This window comes from Ranitomeya variabilis, chromosome 5 (genome assembly GCF_051348905.1).
Source record: "Ranitomeya variabilis isolate aRanVar5 chromosome 5, aRanVar5.hap1, whole genome shotgun sequence".
Classification (NCBI taxonomy): domain Eukaryota; kingdom Metazoa; phylum Chordata; class Amphibia; order Anura; family Dendrobatidae; genus Ranitomeya; species Ranitomeya variabilis.
In genome coordinates this window covers 408496857-408514951 of record NC_135236.1, presented here as the reverse complement: position 1 = coordinate 408514951, position 18095 = coordinate 408496857, and the positions used below count along the sequence as shown (strand labels likewise).

Below are 18095 nucleotides of genomic sequence, written 5' to 3'. Positions count from 1 at the left end.
TTAATAAAGACCGGACTTGAACACACGGATGGTGAGTGCTCTCTCTTTTCTTTTATGGATTCATGTGGATTAGCTTTTTTTCTGTATGAGCACCCTTGGTCCGTAGTGGTAGTGAAACGTTCCTAAGCCGAAGGGAGGTGAAACAGGAAGCTCAGGCTGAACAGTGCGCACGTCTTTTGTTTTACTGAGTTTATTACAATCAATGAATCATGTGGCAATAACTCCTAACAAAAAAAGGAGCCATAATGACCCATTCCATATCTGTACAAGCCTATTACCACATCAACCAATCATGTGGCAGTAGCTCGACAAGTAAAAAAGTCAAGACAGACTATGAAAGAAACATTGCCTCCCCATTCATCAATTGCATTTATTAAGTAATGGTTGTGTCTTGACATTCTGTTTTTATTTGTGAACTTTGTGCCAAATTCATTTCATTAAAATTGTCTACAATGTTTTGTGAATTTGGCACAAATAAAAAAAGTTAAAGGGAACTGGTCATGAGGTTTGGCTGATAAGAAATACGGCCACCACCTTTCAGGGCTGATATAATGCTGTATATAAGCCCCCTACCCGACCTGCAAGAGAAGAAAAATAACTTTTATTATACTCACCTGTGGGGTGGTCCAGTCCGATGAGTGCCGCCAGTAGTGTAGCTACGGGGGGGGGGGGGGCAGAGGGGGCCATCGCCCACCCGGAGCTACAGTACTGTAACTGCATCAGTGGGTGCAGCACGCCGATACAGTTACATTCTGCGGCAGAGCAGGGAGAATCGATCTCCCTGCACTGCTGCCCGGCCGCTATGGGGCCCCTGAGCAGGCGGCTGGGGGAGGCCGGTGCCAGCAGTAGGCCCCCCACCCATCATAGCAGTTTCAGCTGTATCGGCATTACTCTCCCTCTCCCATCATCCCCCTGTCAGCGTCTGACATCATCGACGCCGACACTGACAGGGAGTTGCGATGACATTACTGTTCGGCGCCCACGGTCCAGAGACGTGCAGTCGCTCAGAGCAGCGGTGGAACCAGGAGGAAGAGAGGTGAGTATTGGATTTATTTTTTTGGGGGTGCATCATGTTATAGTCTGCCTATGGGGGGTGTATTATACTGTAGAGGCTGCCTATGGGTATGCAATATAGTATACAGGAGTATATTGAATATACTATACAGGCTGCCTATGGATGGGGGTGCAATATACTATGCATGCTGCCTATGGGGTGCAATATACTATACGAGCTGCCTATTGGGTGCATTATGCTATGTATACAGGCTGCTTATGGGGGTGCATTATACTATACAGGCTGCATATGGGGGTGCAATATACTAAACAGGCTGCCTATGGGGATTCATTATACTATACAGGCTGCATATGGGTGTGTAATATACTATACAGGCTGCCTATGGGGATGCATTTTACTATACAGGCTACCTATGGGGGTGCATTACGCTATACAGGCTACCTATGGGGGTGCAATATACTATACTGGCTGCATATAGGGGTGCAATATACTAAGCAGGCTGCCTATGGGGATGCATTATACTATACAGGCTGCATATGGGTGTGTAATATTCTATACAGGCTGCCTATGGGGATGCATTTTACTATGCAGGCTACCTATGGGGGTGCATTATGCTGTACAGGCTACCTATGGGGTGGAATATACCATACAGGCTACCTATGGGGGTGCATTATACTCTACAGGCTACCTATGGGGGTGCAATATACTATACAAGCTACCTATGGGGAATGCATTATACTATACATGCTTCCTTTGGGGGTGCATTACACTATAGATGCTGCCTATGGGGCTGCATTATGTTAGGGGCTGCATTATACTATAGAGGCCACCTATGAGGTTCATTATATTAGGGGCTGCATTGCACTATAGAGGCTGCCTATGGGGGTGCATTATATTAGGGGTTGCATTATACTATATAGTCTGCCTATTGGAAGTGCGTTATACACTATAGAGACTGCTTATGGGGAGTGCATTATACTATATGGAGGCCTATGGGGAGTGCATTATACTATATGGAGGCCTATGGGGAGTGAATTATACTATAGAGTCTGCCTATGGGGAGTGCATTATACTATAGAGGCTGCCTATGGGGAGTGCATTACACTATAGAGGCTGCCTATGTGGAGTGCATTATACTATATGGAGGCCTATGGGGAGTGCAATATACTATAGAGTCTGCCTATGGGGAGTGTATTATACTATATGGAGGTCTATGGGTAGTGCATTATACTATACGGAGGATTGTTTGGTGCGTTATACTATATGGAGGCTATCTAGGGGGCTATCATACAGTGTGGAGATTAGTGTTAGAGCTATAAAACAGTTTGAGGGATACTAAGGGGTCAGTATCTATATGTAGTGAGGGGACATTAGACTGTATAAGAGAGCATCATATTGTGTAAAGGGGAGCTTTAAAGGGGGGAGACTCGGGACATTATTAAATATAAAGTGGGCACTAATTGTTATAGGGGAACTTAGGTTACTGTGACTGTCAAAGAAGCACACGGCATTATTACTTTTTAGGGGACAAAATGTGGGCACTGTTTTCTAGGGCACTTGCACCCAGCATTATTATATTATAGAGATTTGCTTTAGAATTTAGAGGGCACAGAGAACCGCACATCAGGTGTAGTAATAGGGACACATACGGCAGCAGCGGCTCAGCATTGGGGTATCAGCAGGATGAAGAGTTTGTGCTGGTTGGGATTAGTCCCATTGGGGACAGTGCTGAAAATATGTGAAATACAGGTCCTTCTCAAAAAATTAGCATATAGTGTTAAATTTCATTATTTACCATAATGTAATGATTACAATTAAACTTTCATATATTATAGATTCATTATCCACCAACTGAAATTTGTCAGGTCTTTTATTGTTTTAATACTGATGATTTTGGCCTACAACTCCTGATAACCCAAAAAACCTGTCTCAATAAATTAGCATATCAAGAAAAGGTTCTCTAAACGACCTATTACCCTAATCTTCTGAATCAACTAATTAACTCTAAACACATGCAAAAGATACCTGAGGCTTTTAAAAACTCCCTGCCTGGTTCATTACTCAAAACCCCCATCATGGGTAAGACTAGCGACCTGACAGATGTCAAGAAGGCCATCATTGACACCCTCAAGCAAGAGGGTAAGACCCAGAAAGAAATTTCTCAACAAATAGGCTGTTCCCAGAGTGCTGTATCAAGGCACCTCAATGGTAAGTCTGTTGGAAGGAAACAATGTGGCAGAAAATGCTGTACAACGAGAAGAGGTGACCGGACCCTGAGGAAGATTGTGGAGAAGGACCGATTCCAGACCTTGGGGAACCTGAGGAAGCAGTGGACTGAGTCTGGTGTGGAAACATCCAGAGCCACCGTGCACAGGCGTGTGCAGGAAATGGGCTACAGGTGCCGCATTCCCCAGGTAAAGCCACTTTTGAACCATAAACAGCGGCAGAAGCGCCTGACCTGGGCTATAGAGAAGCAGCACTGCACTGTTGCTAAGTGGTCCCAAGTACTTTTTTCTGATGAAAGCAAATTTTGCATGTCATTCGGAAATCAAGGTGCCAGAGTCTGGAGGAAGACTGGGGAGAAGGAAGTGCCAAAATGCCTGAAGTCCAGTGTCAAGTACCCACAGTCAGTGATGGTGTGGGGTGCCATGTCAGCTGCTGGTGTTGGTCCACTGTGTTTCATCAAGGGCAGGGTCAATGCAGCTAGCTATCAGGAGATTTTGGAGCACTTCATGCTTCCATCGGCTGAAATGCTTTATGGAGATGAAGATTTCATTTTTCAGCACGACCTGGCACCTGCTCACAGTGCCAAAACCACTGGTAAATGGTTTACTGACCATGGTATTACTGTGCTCAATTGGCCTGCCAACTCTCCTGACCTGAACCCCATAGAGAATCTGTGGGATATTGTGAAGAGAAAGTTGAGAGACGCAAGACCCAACACTCTGGATGAGCTTAAGGCCGCTATTGAAGCATCCTGGGCCTCCATAACATCTCAGCAGTGTCACAGGCTGATTGCCTCCATGCCACGCCGCATTGAAGCAGTCATTTCTGCTAAAGGATTCCCGACCAAGTATTGAGTGCATAACTGAACATTATTATTTGATGGTTTTTTTGTTTGTTATTAAAAAACACTTTTATTTGATTGGACGGTTGAAATATGCTAATTTATTGAGACAGGTTTTTTGGGTTATCAGGAGTTGTAGGCCAAAATCATCAGTATTAAAACAATAAAAGACCTGACAAATTTCAGTTGGTGGATAATGAATCTATAATATATGAAAGTTTAATTGTAATCATTACATTATGGTAAATAATGAAATTTAACACTATATGCTAATTTTTTGAGAAGGACCTGTATGTCTTTGTTGCATTCTCTGCATCCGAGTCCTGGCTGTAAGAAGTTGTCATGTCGGTCTGGGCCAGACATGAAAAGTGAATGACTCCATCAGAAAGAATGTCAGCGGTAAGTCATTATCTGTAACTGTGCTGTGATCACTTATATGTTCTGTAGGAATGGTGTCTTCCACTGACCATATGGCGTTTTCAGAGACGTGTAATGTATTCATTTTTCAGGACATGGGACTGTGTGAGGGCTTATTTTTAGCGCCCTGACATAACGTTTTTATTAATATCAGTTTGGGGTAGATACTGTCTTTTGATCTCCTATTATCGCATTTTATTGCAATGTTGCGGCAGATAAAAAATGAATTCTGAGAATTTGATTCTTTTTTCTCGTTACGCCATTTACTGATAGGATTAATTTATTTTACATTTTTATAGATCACACATTTCAAATATGTGTTGTTTTTTATACGGCAAAAGTTAGTTAATTATGTAAAAATCAACAATGTGATTTTCTGGTTTTTATTGTTAGATTCTGTCTTTCACAGTTGAAGTGTACCTACGATAAAAATTACAGACCTCTCCATTCTTTGTAGGTGGGAAAACCTGCAAAATCGGCAGTGTATCATATACTAATTTTCCCCATTGAATGTATAACAGAAATCACGATCTCCTATGACCGGTTTTTGGTCATGGAACAACGTTCACAGAAGGATTGCAGTGACGGTACTGGGGTCTTCTGCAGACCCCTGGCTGACATGACAACCCATCGGCGTCCCATGTTCGCGTGACAGGCGCGACAATGGGTGAGATCAATAACACGCTTCCAGCTGGCGCATGTCAAATCTTACTGTCGGTGATTGACAGCTGCATTTAAATGGTTAACAGCACCACTCCACTCACAGCTGTTAAAGGAACATTATGGTTGAATTAATCATTATGGTTAATGAAATCAGCCATTGTGCCGGGAAGGATGTGGGCTCGGAGTGCAAGCTTGCATCAAAGGCAGGTATATGACCTTTGGCGTTAATGTACATCAAAGGTCGTGAAGGGTTTACTCTAAAACAACTCTTTTTTGCATTGATTTAGCCTGGGGCTACCAGGTGACATGAGTCGCATAACAGAAATTTTAAGGCAAGTCGACCCACTGACAGAAAAAGACAGAAAATCAAACACATTTGGGAACACATGCAACGGTGATGCAGTTACAGTAGGTTGTAGGTTTCAGGTGACAATGTCACACCATAGGAAATATTTAGATGCAATGTTGCAGTACCTGTAATCCTTGACTTAAAGGGAATATCCAGGACTATTACATCTTTTCACTATGGACAGAAGAACTAACCGACAGGTAGTTGCTAACTATCTGCCTCTTGTGCCCTGTACCACCTTTTGCCAGTAGAGGTCAGTTACAGACCACCGCTATCGGCAATTCAGATGCATCTGCCGATGTCACGTCAACAGAACCACGGCTTCTTTTCTGCTCTGCTCTGTTGATGGGGCATGACTGCCGATGTTATGCTGATTGAAACCCAGCTCCTCCCTGCCTAACAGCGAGAAGTCGGCTGTCATTCAATATGATGTCTGAAGGTACGCCCATTGTTGTGAATTCCGTTCTCGGACTCCCTCCTGTGGTCATGAATGGTACTTTGGTTAGTTCTGCTCTTGGACTCCCTCTGGTGGCTTTGAGCGGAACTGCTGGTCACTGAGGTTGGCTTTGTCAGCTGCTCTCGTTTATTGCTTGCTGGCTTCCCTATTTAACTCCACTCAGATCGTTACTTGATGCCAGCTGTCAATGTTTCAGTATTGGTTCAGATCTCTCTTGGACTTCTCTGAGGACCTGTCTACTCCAGCAGAAGCTAAGTCTTTGCTAGTTCATTTGTTGTTACTGCTTCCTGAATATATTTCTTAGTACTGCTAATTTCTTGTCCAGCTTGCTATCATGATATTCCCTTGCTAGCTGGAAGCTCTGGGGTGCAGAGTGGCACCTCCACACCGTGAGTCGGTGTGGGGAGTCTTTTTGCTTACTCTGCGTGGTTTTTTGTAGTCTTTTGTGCTGACCGCATAGTTCCCTTTTCTATCCTCTGACTATTTTAGTGAAGTCTGGCCTCCCTTTGCTAAAACCTGTTTCATTCCTGTGTTTGTGACTTTCCTCTTAACTCACAGTCAATATATGTGGGGGGCTGCTTTTACCTTTGGGGAATTTCTCTGAGGCAAGGTTAGGCTTCCATTTCAATCTTTAGGGGTAGTTAGCTCTTAGGCTGTGAAGAGGCATCTAGGGAGAGTTAGGTACGCTCCACGGCTATTTCTAGTGTGTGCGATTAGGAGTAGGGTTTGCGGTCAGCAGAGTTCCCACTTCCCAGAGCTTGTTCCTATTACTAGTTTACTCATCAGGTCATTCCGGGTGCTCCTAACCACCAGGTCCATAACAGCCCATAGACAGAGCAGCCTGGAAGAGAAAAGGCTGATCTTTCAACGTGGAGCAGCTCAATCACAGGCAGGAGTGGTCGTGACCTCTCTTAGGCTAGGTTCACATTGCGTTAGGGCAATCCGTTTAGCGCTAGCGGATTGCGCTAACGCAATGTATTTGTAGGGGCCGCGTTTAGGGGTCGCGCTAACGTCGAGGATCTGCGAGAGCGGGGAACGGACCTCGGGCGCGCCGCGGACGCTGCAAGCAGCGTCTGAGGCGCGCCACAAAAGAACGGCACATCGCTAGCGCGAGCCGAAAAAGGCACGCGCTTGCGATGCGCTTCAGGCTGAAACAACATTGCTGTCAATGGGTGCGCTAACGGACCCGTTGCACGGCGTTAATTGCGACATTTTCGCCGTGCAACGCTGTCCGTTAGCAACCACCCACTAACGCAATGTGAACCTAGCCTTAGCCTGCCCCGGGTAGAACAGGTATATGTAGTTGCCTCTGTTAGTTTTTCGGCCTATAGAAAAAAAAAATAAAAAGGTCTTGGACAACTCCTTTAACCCATTATCTACCAATGTCCTTTTTTTGGGACGCCTAATCTTTAGCTTCTAGCAACTAAGATTTTATAATTTTTATAATTAGGTCCAATTTTTTGTGTTGTGTTTGTAAAATGAATGTTTTCAAAATAGGAAATCATGTCATTGTCATTTTTAAATGAATATTGGGACGCCCTTTTCTGAAAAATCCGTACTTGTAAAAATTTTAATTTGGCAAGTAATGGGTTAATGACACAATATGATATAAGATAATTAGAAAGTAAGGATGTTACACTGGTATGGTGTTGAGGCTGCAGGTGAAAGATATGACCATGTGGCCAAAACCTAAATGTTATTGATGCTTTTATATTACAGCCATGTCTTTGTCTCTCTCTGCTTGTCATTAACAGGCATTACATGACAGAGGCAGAGTTAGTCTCGCTACCACTATAGATCCAATGGAAAAATGGTTTGACAGTGATAAGACTCCCAAGATCTATTTTAAGACAATTCCATTAGAATCTGAACTGAAACAATTAGTTTGTTCTATGGAGATGTAGCGTGGACTGATTTAAAAATAGCATAAAATTAATATGAAAAATAATTATTATAATGTATAATATGGAAAATCTGTTTTATGGTAAGCTATGATCAATCAATAGTTTCCCATGTGTGATTTCAAACTGAATTATTCTTTCAGGACTGGGAATTTCCTCACTTCATGGGTGATGTGGATGTTAATCTCCCTGGTCTGCCAACTGCTCACATGCAGTTCAGAGTACCATACTGTCAAAGGATATTAAAAGAAGAATACCATATACATATAACAGGTATGTGGTTGGTTAAAGGATGATATTTTTATTCTGAAAAAAGTAACCATCATTTTAATTCTTATTTCATAAATCATTAGTATACATGAAAATAAGAAACTTTGTAATATATCTTTAGAGAAATCTGTTTCTTCCTCCTTCTGGACTGATATTTAATTTTCATAATTCTCAAATCACAGATAAAATCTGTATTCAGTGAAGACAAGTTATTACATTACTGAGATGGGAGATGACAGTTGGTGCTTATAATATTCTATGTAGAGGGGAGGGAGGAGCTAAAGGAAAACTCCCCCTCCCCTCTATGTAAAATCTTATCAGTAGCAGCTTCCATCTCCTATCATTAATGTCCTCACTGAATACAGATTTTACCGATAAAATGAGAATTTTGAAAAAGAAAGATCAGTCCAGAAGGAGAAAGAAGCAGACTTCTCTTATGAGATATATTACAAAATGTATTATTTTCACACATACTATGGATTTATAGAATAAAAATTAAAACAACGGTTATTCTTTTATCTTTACAATTTATTTATTCTATATATTGTCAAACTTTGTACAATAGTCTGCAATGTCTTTTCAAGAAAAAAAATGCCTGTCCATGTTATTATTTCACATCTATAACCAATTGTTTCTTACTTTTTATATGTACATTATATGCTGCATTTGCTATTGTGACTTTTCTCTACAAAGTTTGGTCATGCTGTTTGGCTTTGAATCCCATTTTCAATGGTATTTGTTTAACTTTTTTTTCCTGTGATTTATAATATGTATTTTTTGAAAAGCAGTATATGTTTTCTCATTATGCGTATGCATTATAATTCTTGCATATGGTTGATGACGTGTACAGTGTACATAAAAAGTCTACACACTCCTATTAAAATGCCATGTTTTTGTCATGTAGAAAAATCATACCAAAAAGAGTAATTTCAGAAGTTTTTCCACCTTCAGTGTTATGCCAGACATAAGAAGATTATGGGTGATTGTTGTCACATGCAGTAAACAGCCAGAAATTTCAGTAGCTCCTATAATATTACTGTAGACCTTTTAGCAGCTCTCTGGGTAACTTTTCTTTTTGTCCCTTCATCAATTTTTGAGGGATGTCTAATTCTAGGTAAAGTCAAATTTAAGCCACTTTTTGATCACTGTCTTTAAAGTGTTTCATGGATCACTAATGTCTTCAAAAATGTTTTGTACCCTTCTCCTGACTTACAACATTTAACAATGAAGTCCCTTTGCTGTGTTGTAAGCTGTTTACAGACCATGGCTTTTGCTGTAAAATAGAATAAGATTGTAACATTGGACTGAAAAAGCTCAAAAAGACTTAAAGGGAATCTGTTAGTAGAATCAACCCTCCTAAGAAATCTGTATAGGCATGCAGTTCATAGGACGCTGAATAATGCGGAGAAAACTGCAGTTTGTATGTTCTCCCAGTATTCGCTTTGGTTTCTCTGGGTTATTCCCACACTTCAAAGAAAAACTTATATTATGAGCAACTATGTGGAAGTAACGATGTCGGCAAAGTGCTATGGAAATTAATAGCGCTATAAGTGAATAAAATATAAAAATACATCTACAACATAAAATTGGTCTATGGAGTACACTAAGGTTTTTTAAAAATGTGGCAAGCACATGTGCCTTTATATGTGACTGGATTATTTAAAAAAAAGTGAAAACGCCAAGCAAGCTATGTACTGATTACTTCATAAGATCAACAGATGTGATCCTCTTTTCTGAACTCTATCTGGCTCTTGCTTACTTAGCATCATGTCTCTAGGGAAAAATGGCATCACAGGGCATCAGAAGGCAGAGAGATGTCCTGGTCTTATATTCGTCTGGTACTGGCCTTGTATTCATTAATTAGTGTGCAACATGCCACAATTAAACTTCTTTTTAAAATACTGCAGGAAAGTTATATGGATACATGTTTAGGAACATTATCCCCTGCTCTGTTCACCAGTAGTGGCTTGTTAGTGGGATAAAAGGATTTACATGGGCTTTTGTAAATAAAATTTAAATAAAAATAATAATAATAAAAAGAGAAAAACTTACTCAAGTATTTTGTGTTCCAGCCTGGATACGATTCTTTATAAAAAAAAAAAGTTACTTCAGCAGAATCAAAGGAAATCAAGTATTGTATGGTCTTGAACAGTACAATACACTTGTCGTCCATGCTTTTTCTTGGATAGAGAGAGAAAGCTGTAGATAATTTTATCTCATAGGGCTTTTTTTGTGCTACTAAGCTCGAAGATCACTGCACAAAGCACATTAGCCCATAAATATTGTTTATTGTCTGTGTTGATTATGCTTTCCAGTGCTTTAAGATATGTGCAGTTATCTCCCAGCTCAGGACTATGGCATAAAAGGACTTGACAGCAGAGATAACAATCACCATGCACTCTCTCTCCTCCACAAAAGCTCCTCATATTGTAATCATAACTGAGCAACACAGCAGTGACAATGCTAGAATTATTCTTTATTAATACTGTAATTACCCTTCAAGAACTTATCCAGTTGATCTTTATTATAGAATATTGTGATTAGTACTTTTATGGGTGTTTAATATATTATTTCCTTTTTGTTCTTCCATGTAGGTAAATGGTTTAACTATGGCATTATATTCCTTGTATTAATCCTTGATCTCAACATGTGGAAGAATCAAATCTTTTACAAGCCCCCTGCATATGGTCAATACATAGGCCCTGGCCAGAAGATATATACGGTTGAAGATTCCGAAAGCTTACAGAATCTTAATCAATCAACTTTATCATGGGAATGGAGATCAAACCATACTGACCCGTATACCAATCGAAGTTATGTTGATGGAGATATGTTCTTACACAGCAGATTTACTGGAGCTAGTCTGAATGTGAAATGCTTGGCTTTCATTCCAAGTCTCATGGCATTTGTGTTATTTGGATTTTTCATTTCATTATTTGGGCGATTTCAGAAAAGTGAACAAGGAATGGAAAATAAAGATAAATCTTATAAACGCATCAACAGGAAATCTCCTTCTGAACACAGCAAGGAAATGGGAATGACCATAGAAAACCTTCAGGCAGTTGTAGAGGAACCTTTATGCCTACATGATCCAACGCTCTTAGCTCCAAGGACAAAAGAAAATGAAATACAGTGTTACCCTCCAGCAACAGAATTAGACAATCTTCCCTCTATAACAGAGACAGAGCCAGCTGCAGACATTGTTCCTTATGACGATCCAATTAGTTAACAATGTTACATGCGTCGCAATAATATATGTTTATATATACTGTATGTGTGTATGTATGTATGTATATATATGTATGTATAGGCACAGTATACATACAGTGTATATAGATGATTTCTTACTTTTACCTTTTGTAAAAAATGCGCATAAGGTTAAAGGTTATTCTGGTGCTCAAAAAGTTACAACCCGCACATTTTTGTATTTTGCTGTCTGTGCCTATATTTGACTTTCCATAAAAGAAGTGTGTCAGGTTAGGCAAATTCCTAATGTGGAAGGGTGGATAGTAATACTTAAGCCACAAGTACTGCTCCCACTAGCACTGGTTTATGTATATATGTGTGTATATATACAGGGTGGGCCATTTATATGGATGCACCTAAATAAAATTCTGTTTTTGGCACATTAGCATATGGGAGGGGTAAAACTTTGCAATATGGGTGGTGACCATGGCAGACATTTTGAAGTCTGCCATTTTGGATCCAACTTTATTTTTTTCAATGGAAAAAAGGTAATGTGAAACATCAAACTTATTGAGAATTTCAGAAACAATGATGTGCTTGGTTTTAACGTAACTTTATTCTTTCCTGAGTTATTTACAAGTTTATGACCACTTATAAAATGTGTTCAAAGTGCTGCCCATTGTGTTGGATTGTAAATACAACCCTCTTCTCCCACTCTTGACACACTGTTAGCAACACCGCAGAAGAAATGCTAGCACAGGCTTCCAGTATCCGTTGTTTCAGATGCTGCACATCTCGTATCTTCACAGCATAGACAATTGACAATTGTGTAAACTGAGGTTCATGTTCCAAATTTTGTTTTGCCCATTCTGCAAATTCAGTCCGCTGATCTGAGTCATACTCATTGAGATGCTGCAGCAGCTGGATTTTGTAAGGGTGCCATTTGCGAGTAGCTAATATCCACCGAAGGGATGTTTGACTGATGCCACTCTCCATTAATATGCGGCGAGTGCCACGCTGTGAGCTCTTGCTGAATGAAGCTAGGACAACCACTGGTGTTTCTTCATTATTGAGAATTTCACAATAAAAACGATGGTGTGCTTGGTTTTAACATAACTTTATTCTTTCATGATTTATTTAAAAATTTCTCTGTTTACAGCCATTGACATGTCGCAGAGGTTAACACATGAGGAGCGGATAGAAATTGTGTTGATGTCTGGTGAACGCAGTAATTGGGTCATTAAAGCAGAATTCAATTCAAGACACCCTATGAGACCACCCATCTCCCATGCTACAGTTATCAAACTGCTTGCCAAATTTCGTGAAACAGGTTCAGTGTTGGATTTGCCAAAATGTGGACGCAAGAAAACTGTCACTAATGCAGCATCTGAAACAACGGATACTGGAAGCCTGTGCTAGCATTTCTTCTGCGGTGTTGCTATCAGTGTGTCAAGAGTGGGAGAAGAGTTACGTTAAAACCAAGCACACCATTGTTTTTTTGTGAAATTCTCAATAAGTTTGATGTGTCACGTGACCCTCTTCCCATTGGAAAAAATAAAGTTGGATCCAAAATAGCTGACTTCAAAATGGCCGCCATGGTCACCACCCATCTTGAAAAGTTTTCCCCCTCCCATATACTAATGTACCACAAACAGGAAGTTGATATCACCAACCATTCCCATTTTATTTAGATGTATCCATATAAATGGCCCACCCTGTATATACATTGCTCAAAAAAATAAAGGGAACACTAAAATCCCACATCCTAGATATCACTGAATGAAATATTCCAGTTGTAAATCTTTATTCATTACATAGTGGAATGTGTTGAGAACAATAAAACCTAAAAATGATCAGCGTAAATCACAACTAATATCCCATGGAGGTCTGGAGTTGGAATGATGCTCAAAATCAAAGTGAAAAATGAAGTTACAGGCTGATATAACTTCAGTGGAAATGCCTCAAGACAAGGAAATGATGCTCAGAAGTGTGTGTGGCCTCCATGTGCCTGTATGACCTCCCTACAACACTTGGGCATGCTCCTGATGAGGCGGCAGATGGTCTCCTGAGGGATCTCCTTCCAGACCTGGACTAAAGCATCCGCCAACTCCAGGACAGTCTGTGGTGCAACATGACATTGGTAGATGGTGCGAGACATGATGTCCCAGATGTGTTCAATTGGATTCAGGCCTGGGGAACGGGCGGGCCAGTCCATAGATTCAATGCCTTCATCTTTCAGGAACTGCTGACACTCCAGCCACATGAGGTCTGGCATTGTCCTGCATCAGGAGGAACCCAGGGCCAACCGTAGCAGCATATGGTCTCACAAGGGGTCTGAGGATCTCATCTTGGTACCTAATGGCAGTCAGGCTACCTCTGGCGAGCACATGGAGGGCTGTGCTGTCCTCTAAGTAAATGCCACCCCACACCATTACTGACCCACTGCCAAACCAGTCATGCGGAAGGATGTTGCAGGCAGCAGATCACTCTCCATGGCGTCTCCAGACTCTGTCATGTCTGTCACATGTGCTCAGTGTGAACCTGCTTTCATCAGTGAGGAGCACAGGGCACCAGTGGCGAATTTGCCAATCCTGGTGTTCTGTGGCAAATGCCAAGTGTCCTGCATGGTGTTAGGCTGTGAGCACAACCCCATCTGTGGATGTCAGGCACTCAGACCATCCTCATGGAGTCTGTAACTGTTTGTGCAAACAAATGCACATTTGTGGCCTGCTGGAGGTCATTTTGCAGGGCTCTGGCAGTGCTCCTCCTGTTCCTCCTTGCACAAAGGCTGAGGTAGTGGTCTTGCTGCTGGGCTGTTGCCCTCCTACCGCCCCCTCCATGTCTCCTGGTGTACTGGCCTATCTCCTGGTAGTGCCTCCAGCCTCTGGACACTATGCTGACAGACACAGCAAACCTTCTTGCCACAGCTCACATTGATGTGCCATCCTGGATGAGCTGCACTACCTGAGCCACTTGTGTGGGTTGTAGAGTCCATCTCATGCTACCACAAGTGTGAAAGCACAACCAACATTCAAAAGTGACCAAAACATCAGCCAGAAATCATTGGTACGGAGATGTGGTCTGTGGTCCCCACCTGCAGAACCACTCCTTTATTGAGTGTGTCTTGATAATTGCCAATAATTTTCATCTGTGTCTATTCCATTTGCACACCATCATGTGAAATTGATTGTCAAACAGTGTTGCTTCCTAAGTTGACAGTTTGATTTCACAGATGTTTGATTTACTTGGAGTTATATTCTGTTGTTTAAGTGTTCCCTTTATTTTTTTGAGCAGTGTATATACAATTGAAACCAGAAGTTTACATACATTATATAAAAAGACACAAATGTATGTTTTTCTCAATATCTGACATGAAATCAGAATAAACCTTTCCCATTTTAGGTCAGTTAGGACTGCTATAATTATTCATATTTTACAAATGCCAGAATAATGAGAGAGAGAATGTATTAAGGCATTTTTTGTCACTTACTGAAAAATCAAACATTTACATACACTAAGGTTACTATGCTTTTAAACTATTCTGGACTGCCCCTATGATGATGTCATGTGTTTAGAAGCTTCTAAAGGTGTTTGGAAGCTTCTGAATTGTGGACTGGCACAAGTCTGGCTCATCCTTGAGTACAATTTCAAGATACCTGAAGATGCCTCGTTCATCTGTACAAACAATTATATGCAAGTACAAACATCCATCATACTGCTCAGGAAGGACACGGAGTCTGTGTCCCAGAGATGAATGTTCTTCGGTCCAACATGTGCATATCAACCCAAGGACAAAAGCAAAAGACTTTGTGAAAATGATGGCGGAAGCTGTTAAGATTGTGTCAATATCCACAGTGAAACGAGTACTGTATCAACATGGGTCTGAAAGGCCACTCTGCCAGGAAGTTACTCCAGATTAATGTTTGCAAATGCACACAGGAATGAAGACCTTAATTTTTCGAGACGTGCTGTGGTCTGATGAAACTAAAATTGAACATTTTGGGCGTAATGACCAACGTTATGTTTTGGAGGAAAAAGGGAGATGCATGGAAGCCTAGGAACACCATCCCAACTGTGAAACGTGGAGGTGGCAGCATCATGTTGTGGGGTTGTTTTGCTGCAGGAGGGACTGGTGCACTTCACAAAATACATGGCATCATGAGAAAAGATTATGTGGCAATACTGAAGCAAAATCTCAAGACATCAGCCAGGAAGTTAAAGCTTGGGCGGAAATGGGTCTTTCAAATGGACAATGACTTAAAGCATAAAGCTTAAGGCCAAAATGGTAACAAAGTAGCTTCAGGATATCAAAGTCAATGTTTAGGAGTGACCATCACAAAGCCCTGATCTCAATCCTATTCAAATTTTATGGACAAAGCTGAAATGGCAGGTGCGAGCAAGGCGGCAACCTACAAGCCTGGATCAGTTACACCAGTTTTGTCAGGAGGAATGGGCCCAAATTCCGACCAACTATTGTGAGAAGCTTGTGGAAGGATATCCCAAACAATTGACCCAAGTCCTTCAGTTTACGGGCAATGGTATCAAATACTAATGAAATGTATGTAAACTTTTGACTTTGCGGTAAGTAATAAAAATACCTTAAAACATTCTCTCTCTCTCTCATTATTCTGGCATTTGGCAAGTATTAATAATTATGGTAATTCTAACTGACCTAAAATGGGAAAAGTTTATTCTGATTTCATGTCAGATATTGAGAAAAACATGCATATGTATCTTTTTATATAATGTATGTAAATTTCTGGTTCTAACTGTAAATATATACTTTAATGCAGCACATTTGAAATGGCTGTATCTATAAAGAGGTTGTATGAGATTAGAAAACTCAAAAGCTACAATACTGAGGGGATCGGCAGAAATATAGTAGGAGCAAAGACCAGCCACTTTTGACCTGGTGACAGGTTATCTTCAAATGACAAACTGTGAAAGAAATCCAACTGCAGGACTGTCAAATATTTTTTGGCTGGAGGAATTCGAGGCTAAAGCTGTTGCTATAGTATCAGCAAAGTTCCAAATCATGTGTGTGTTACGACAGATTTGTTTTAAGCAGCAGGTATGGATTTGTACAGAAATACACCCTATTGAATACACTGAATAAACAGCAATTTGTCCATACCAATTAAACAGACCAAATGTAACTATTTATGTATTCATTTTCTTAAAAGGCTTTAAGGCACCTTTCCTTTGTACTTTATCTAGGTCTATTCTTGTTTGATGTTTTTATGTTTCAACTATAAGGCTGCCATCACACTAGCAGTGTTTGGTCAGTATTTTACCTCAGTATCTGTAAGCCAAAACCAGGAGTGGAACAATTACAGGAAAAGTGTAATAGAAACATATGCACCACTTCTGCATTTATCACCCACTCCTGGTTCTGGCTTACAAATACTGATGTAAAATACTGACCAAATACTGCTAGTGTGACGGCAGCCTAATAGTCATTCTATTCATTTTTATATTCTACATAAAAAGTGACGACCTCTTTAGGTGCCACATAGTGACAACCGAGGGGCCTTACCTATCACATAGCATCATGTGGTGTTTTTGTTTGCTTTCGGTCTTATACCACATTTAATGCAGTTTATACATGGATAGTCATTGCAACCATGTATAAACTCATTAAAGTGGAATTGATTTTGAAATAGAAAATGCTGCTGCTAAAGGGTTTGTTTCATGATGTTTGGGAGCGGATCACTTCGTTGTCTCCTTGCTTCCTGCTTTCCGAGATGGGATACATTCTTGATGATTGATAGTTTGGACCAGCGACGTGGCTTAATCACTGGCCCAAAACGTGCCCTCTCAGATGCTGCTAGCAAAGTCAGCTATGCCTCTGTAGCATCTGAGTAGCACAGAGACCATCTGGCTATCTTCAGAGCAGCAATTGCAATCTGTGCAGCAAAGACCTTATAAGTGTGCTCTTTGCCTAAAAATATAGCCACCACTGATAGACTCCAAAGGTAGCCAGTAACCTAGGCAATGAGTAGTTAACTATAGTATTATAACATCCCTCTGTTCTTGAGAATGGAAATTATTTTTAATAACAGGTAAATTGTAATGTTACTTGCCTATAATGAGCAGTTTGCATTTTTACCCATTTGTAAAATGAGACAACCTTTACACCTGGGATTAACTTCTAGGGTACACAGACATATGTCTGGCTAGCCTGCCTTAGACATATGTGGCCTAGGGTACCTTAGACATATGTGGCCTAGGGTACCTTAGACATATGTGGCCTAGGGTGCCTTAGACATATGTGGCCTAGGGTGCCTTAGACATATGTGGCCTAGGGTACCAGACATATGTGGCCAATATGGGCTTCCTCTCCACAGCTCCTACAAACAAGGACATGGGGACTCAACCTAGAAAACAAAGAACATAGATGCAGGGGGCAAACAGGCACTGTCTTAGGTTGTTAGGATACTAATAGTCTTACCAGAAGCGGAAGGTGACTATAGGGCCTCCTGACTTGTAAACTCAGTATATATGGATGAAAATGTAGGTATCAGAAAATATGAAGAGAAACGCCAACTATTGTATTATCATAGTAGCTGCTATAGGTTACGTTATATGGTCTACTTGACTTGAATTATTAAGTGAGTTGGATATTGTGTATATTATGTACACAAACTAGTTAACTTTCAAACTTTTCTAGATGTGTGCCTTGATTCTAAAATATTTTTATAGGTCATTTTAAAATATATTTTTAAGACCGTTTTATGTTGTATTTATTTTTTCCTCATGATTCACTTACT

The 18095-nt window shown here is 40.7% G+C and overlaps 1 protein-coding gene across 2 annotated transcripts in view; it reads left to right on the top strand.

Annotated features, from left to right (window-relative positions):
- The window catches only part of TMEM117 (transmembrane protein 117), a 606553-nt gene extending 593779 nt beyond the window's left edge, over positions 1-12774 (top strand). For both annotated transcript variants that reach the window (XM_077265138.1, XM_077265137.1), the window contains exons 7-8: positions 8013-8142; positions 10734-12774. In XM_077265138.1, coding sequence (XP_077121253.1) covers positions 8013-8142; positions 10734-11368 — 765 coding nt within the window. In that variant the 3' untranslated portion in view covers positions 11369-12774. The remainder of the gene's footprint in view (positions 1-8012; positions 8143-10733) is intronic.
- The last annotated feature ends 5321 nt before the right edge of the window (positions 12775-18095 follow it).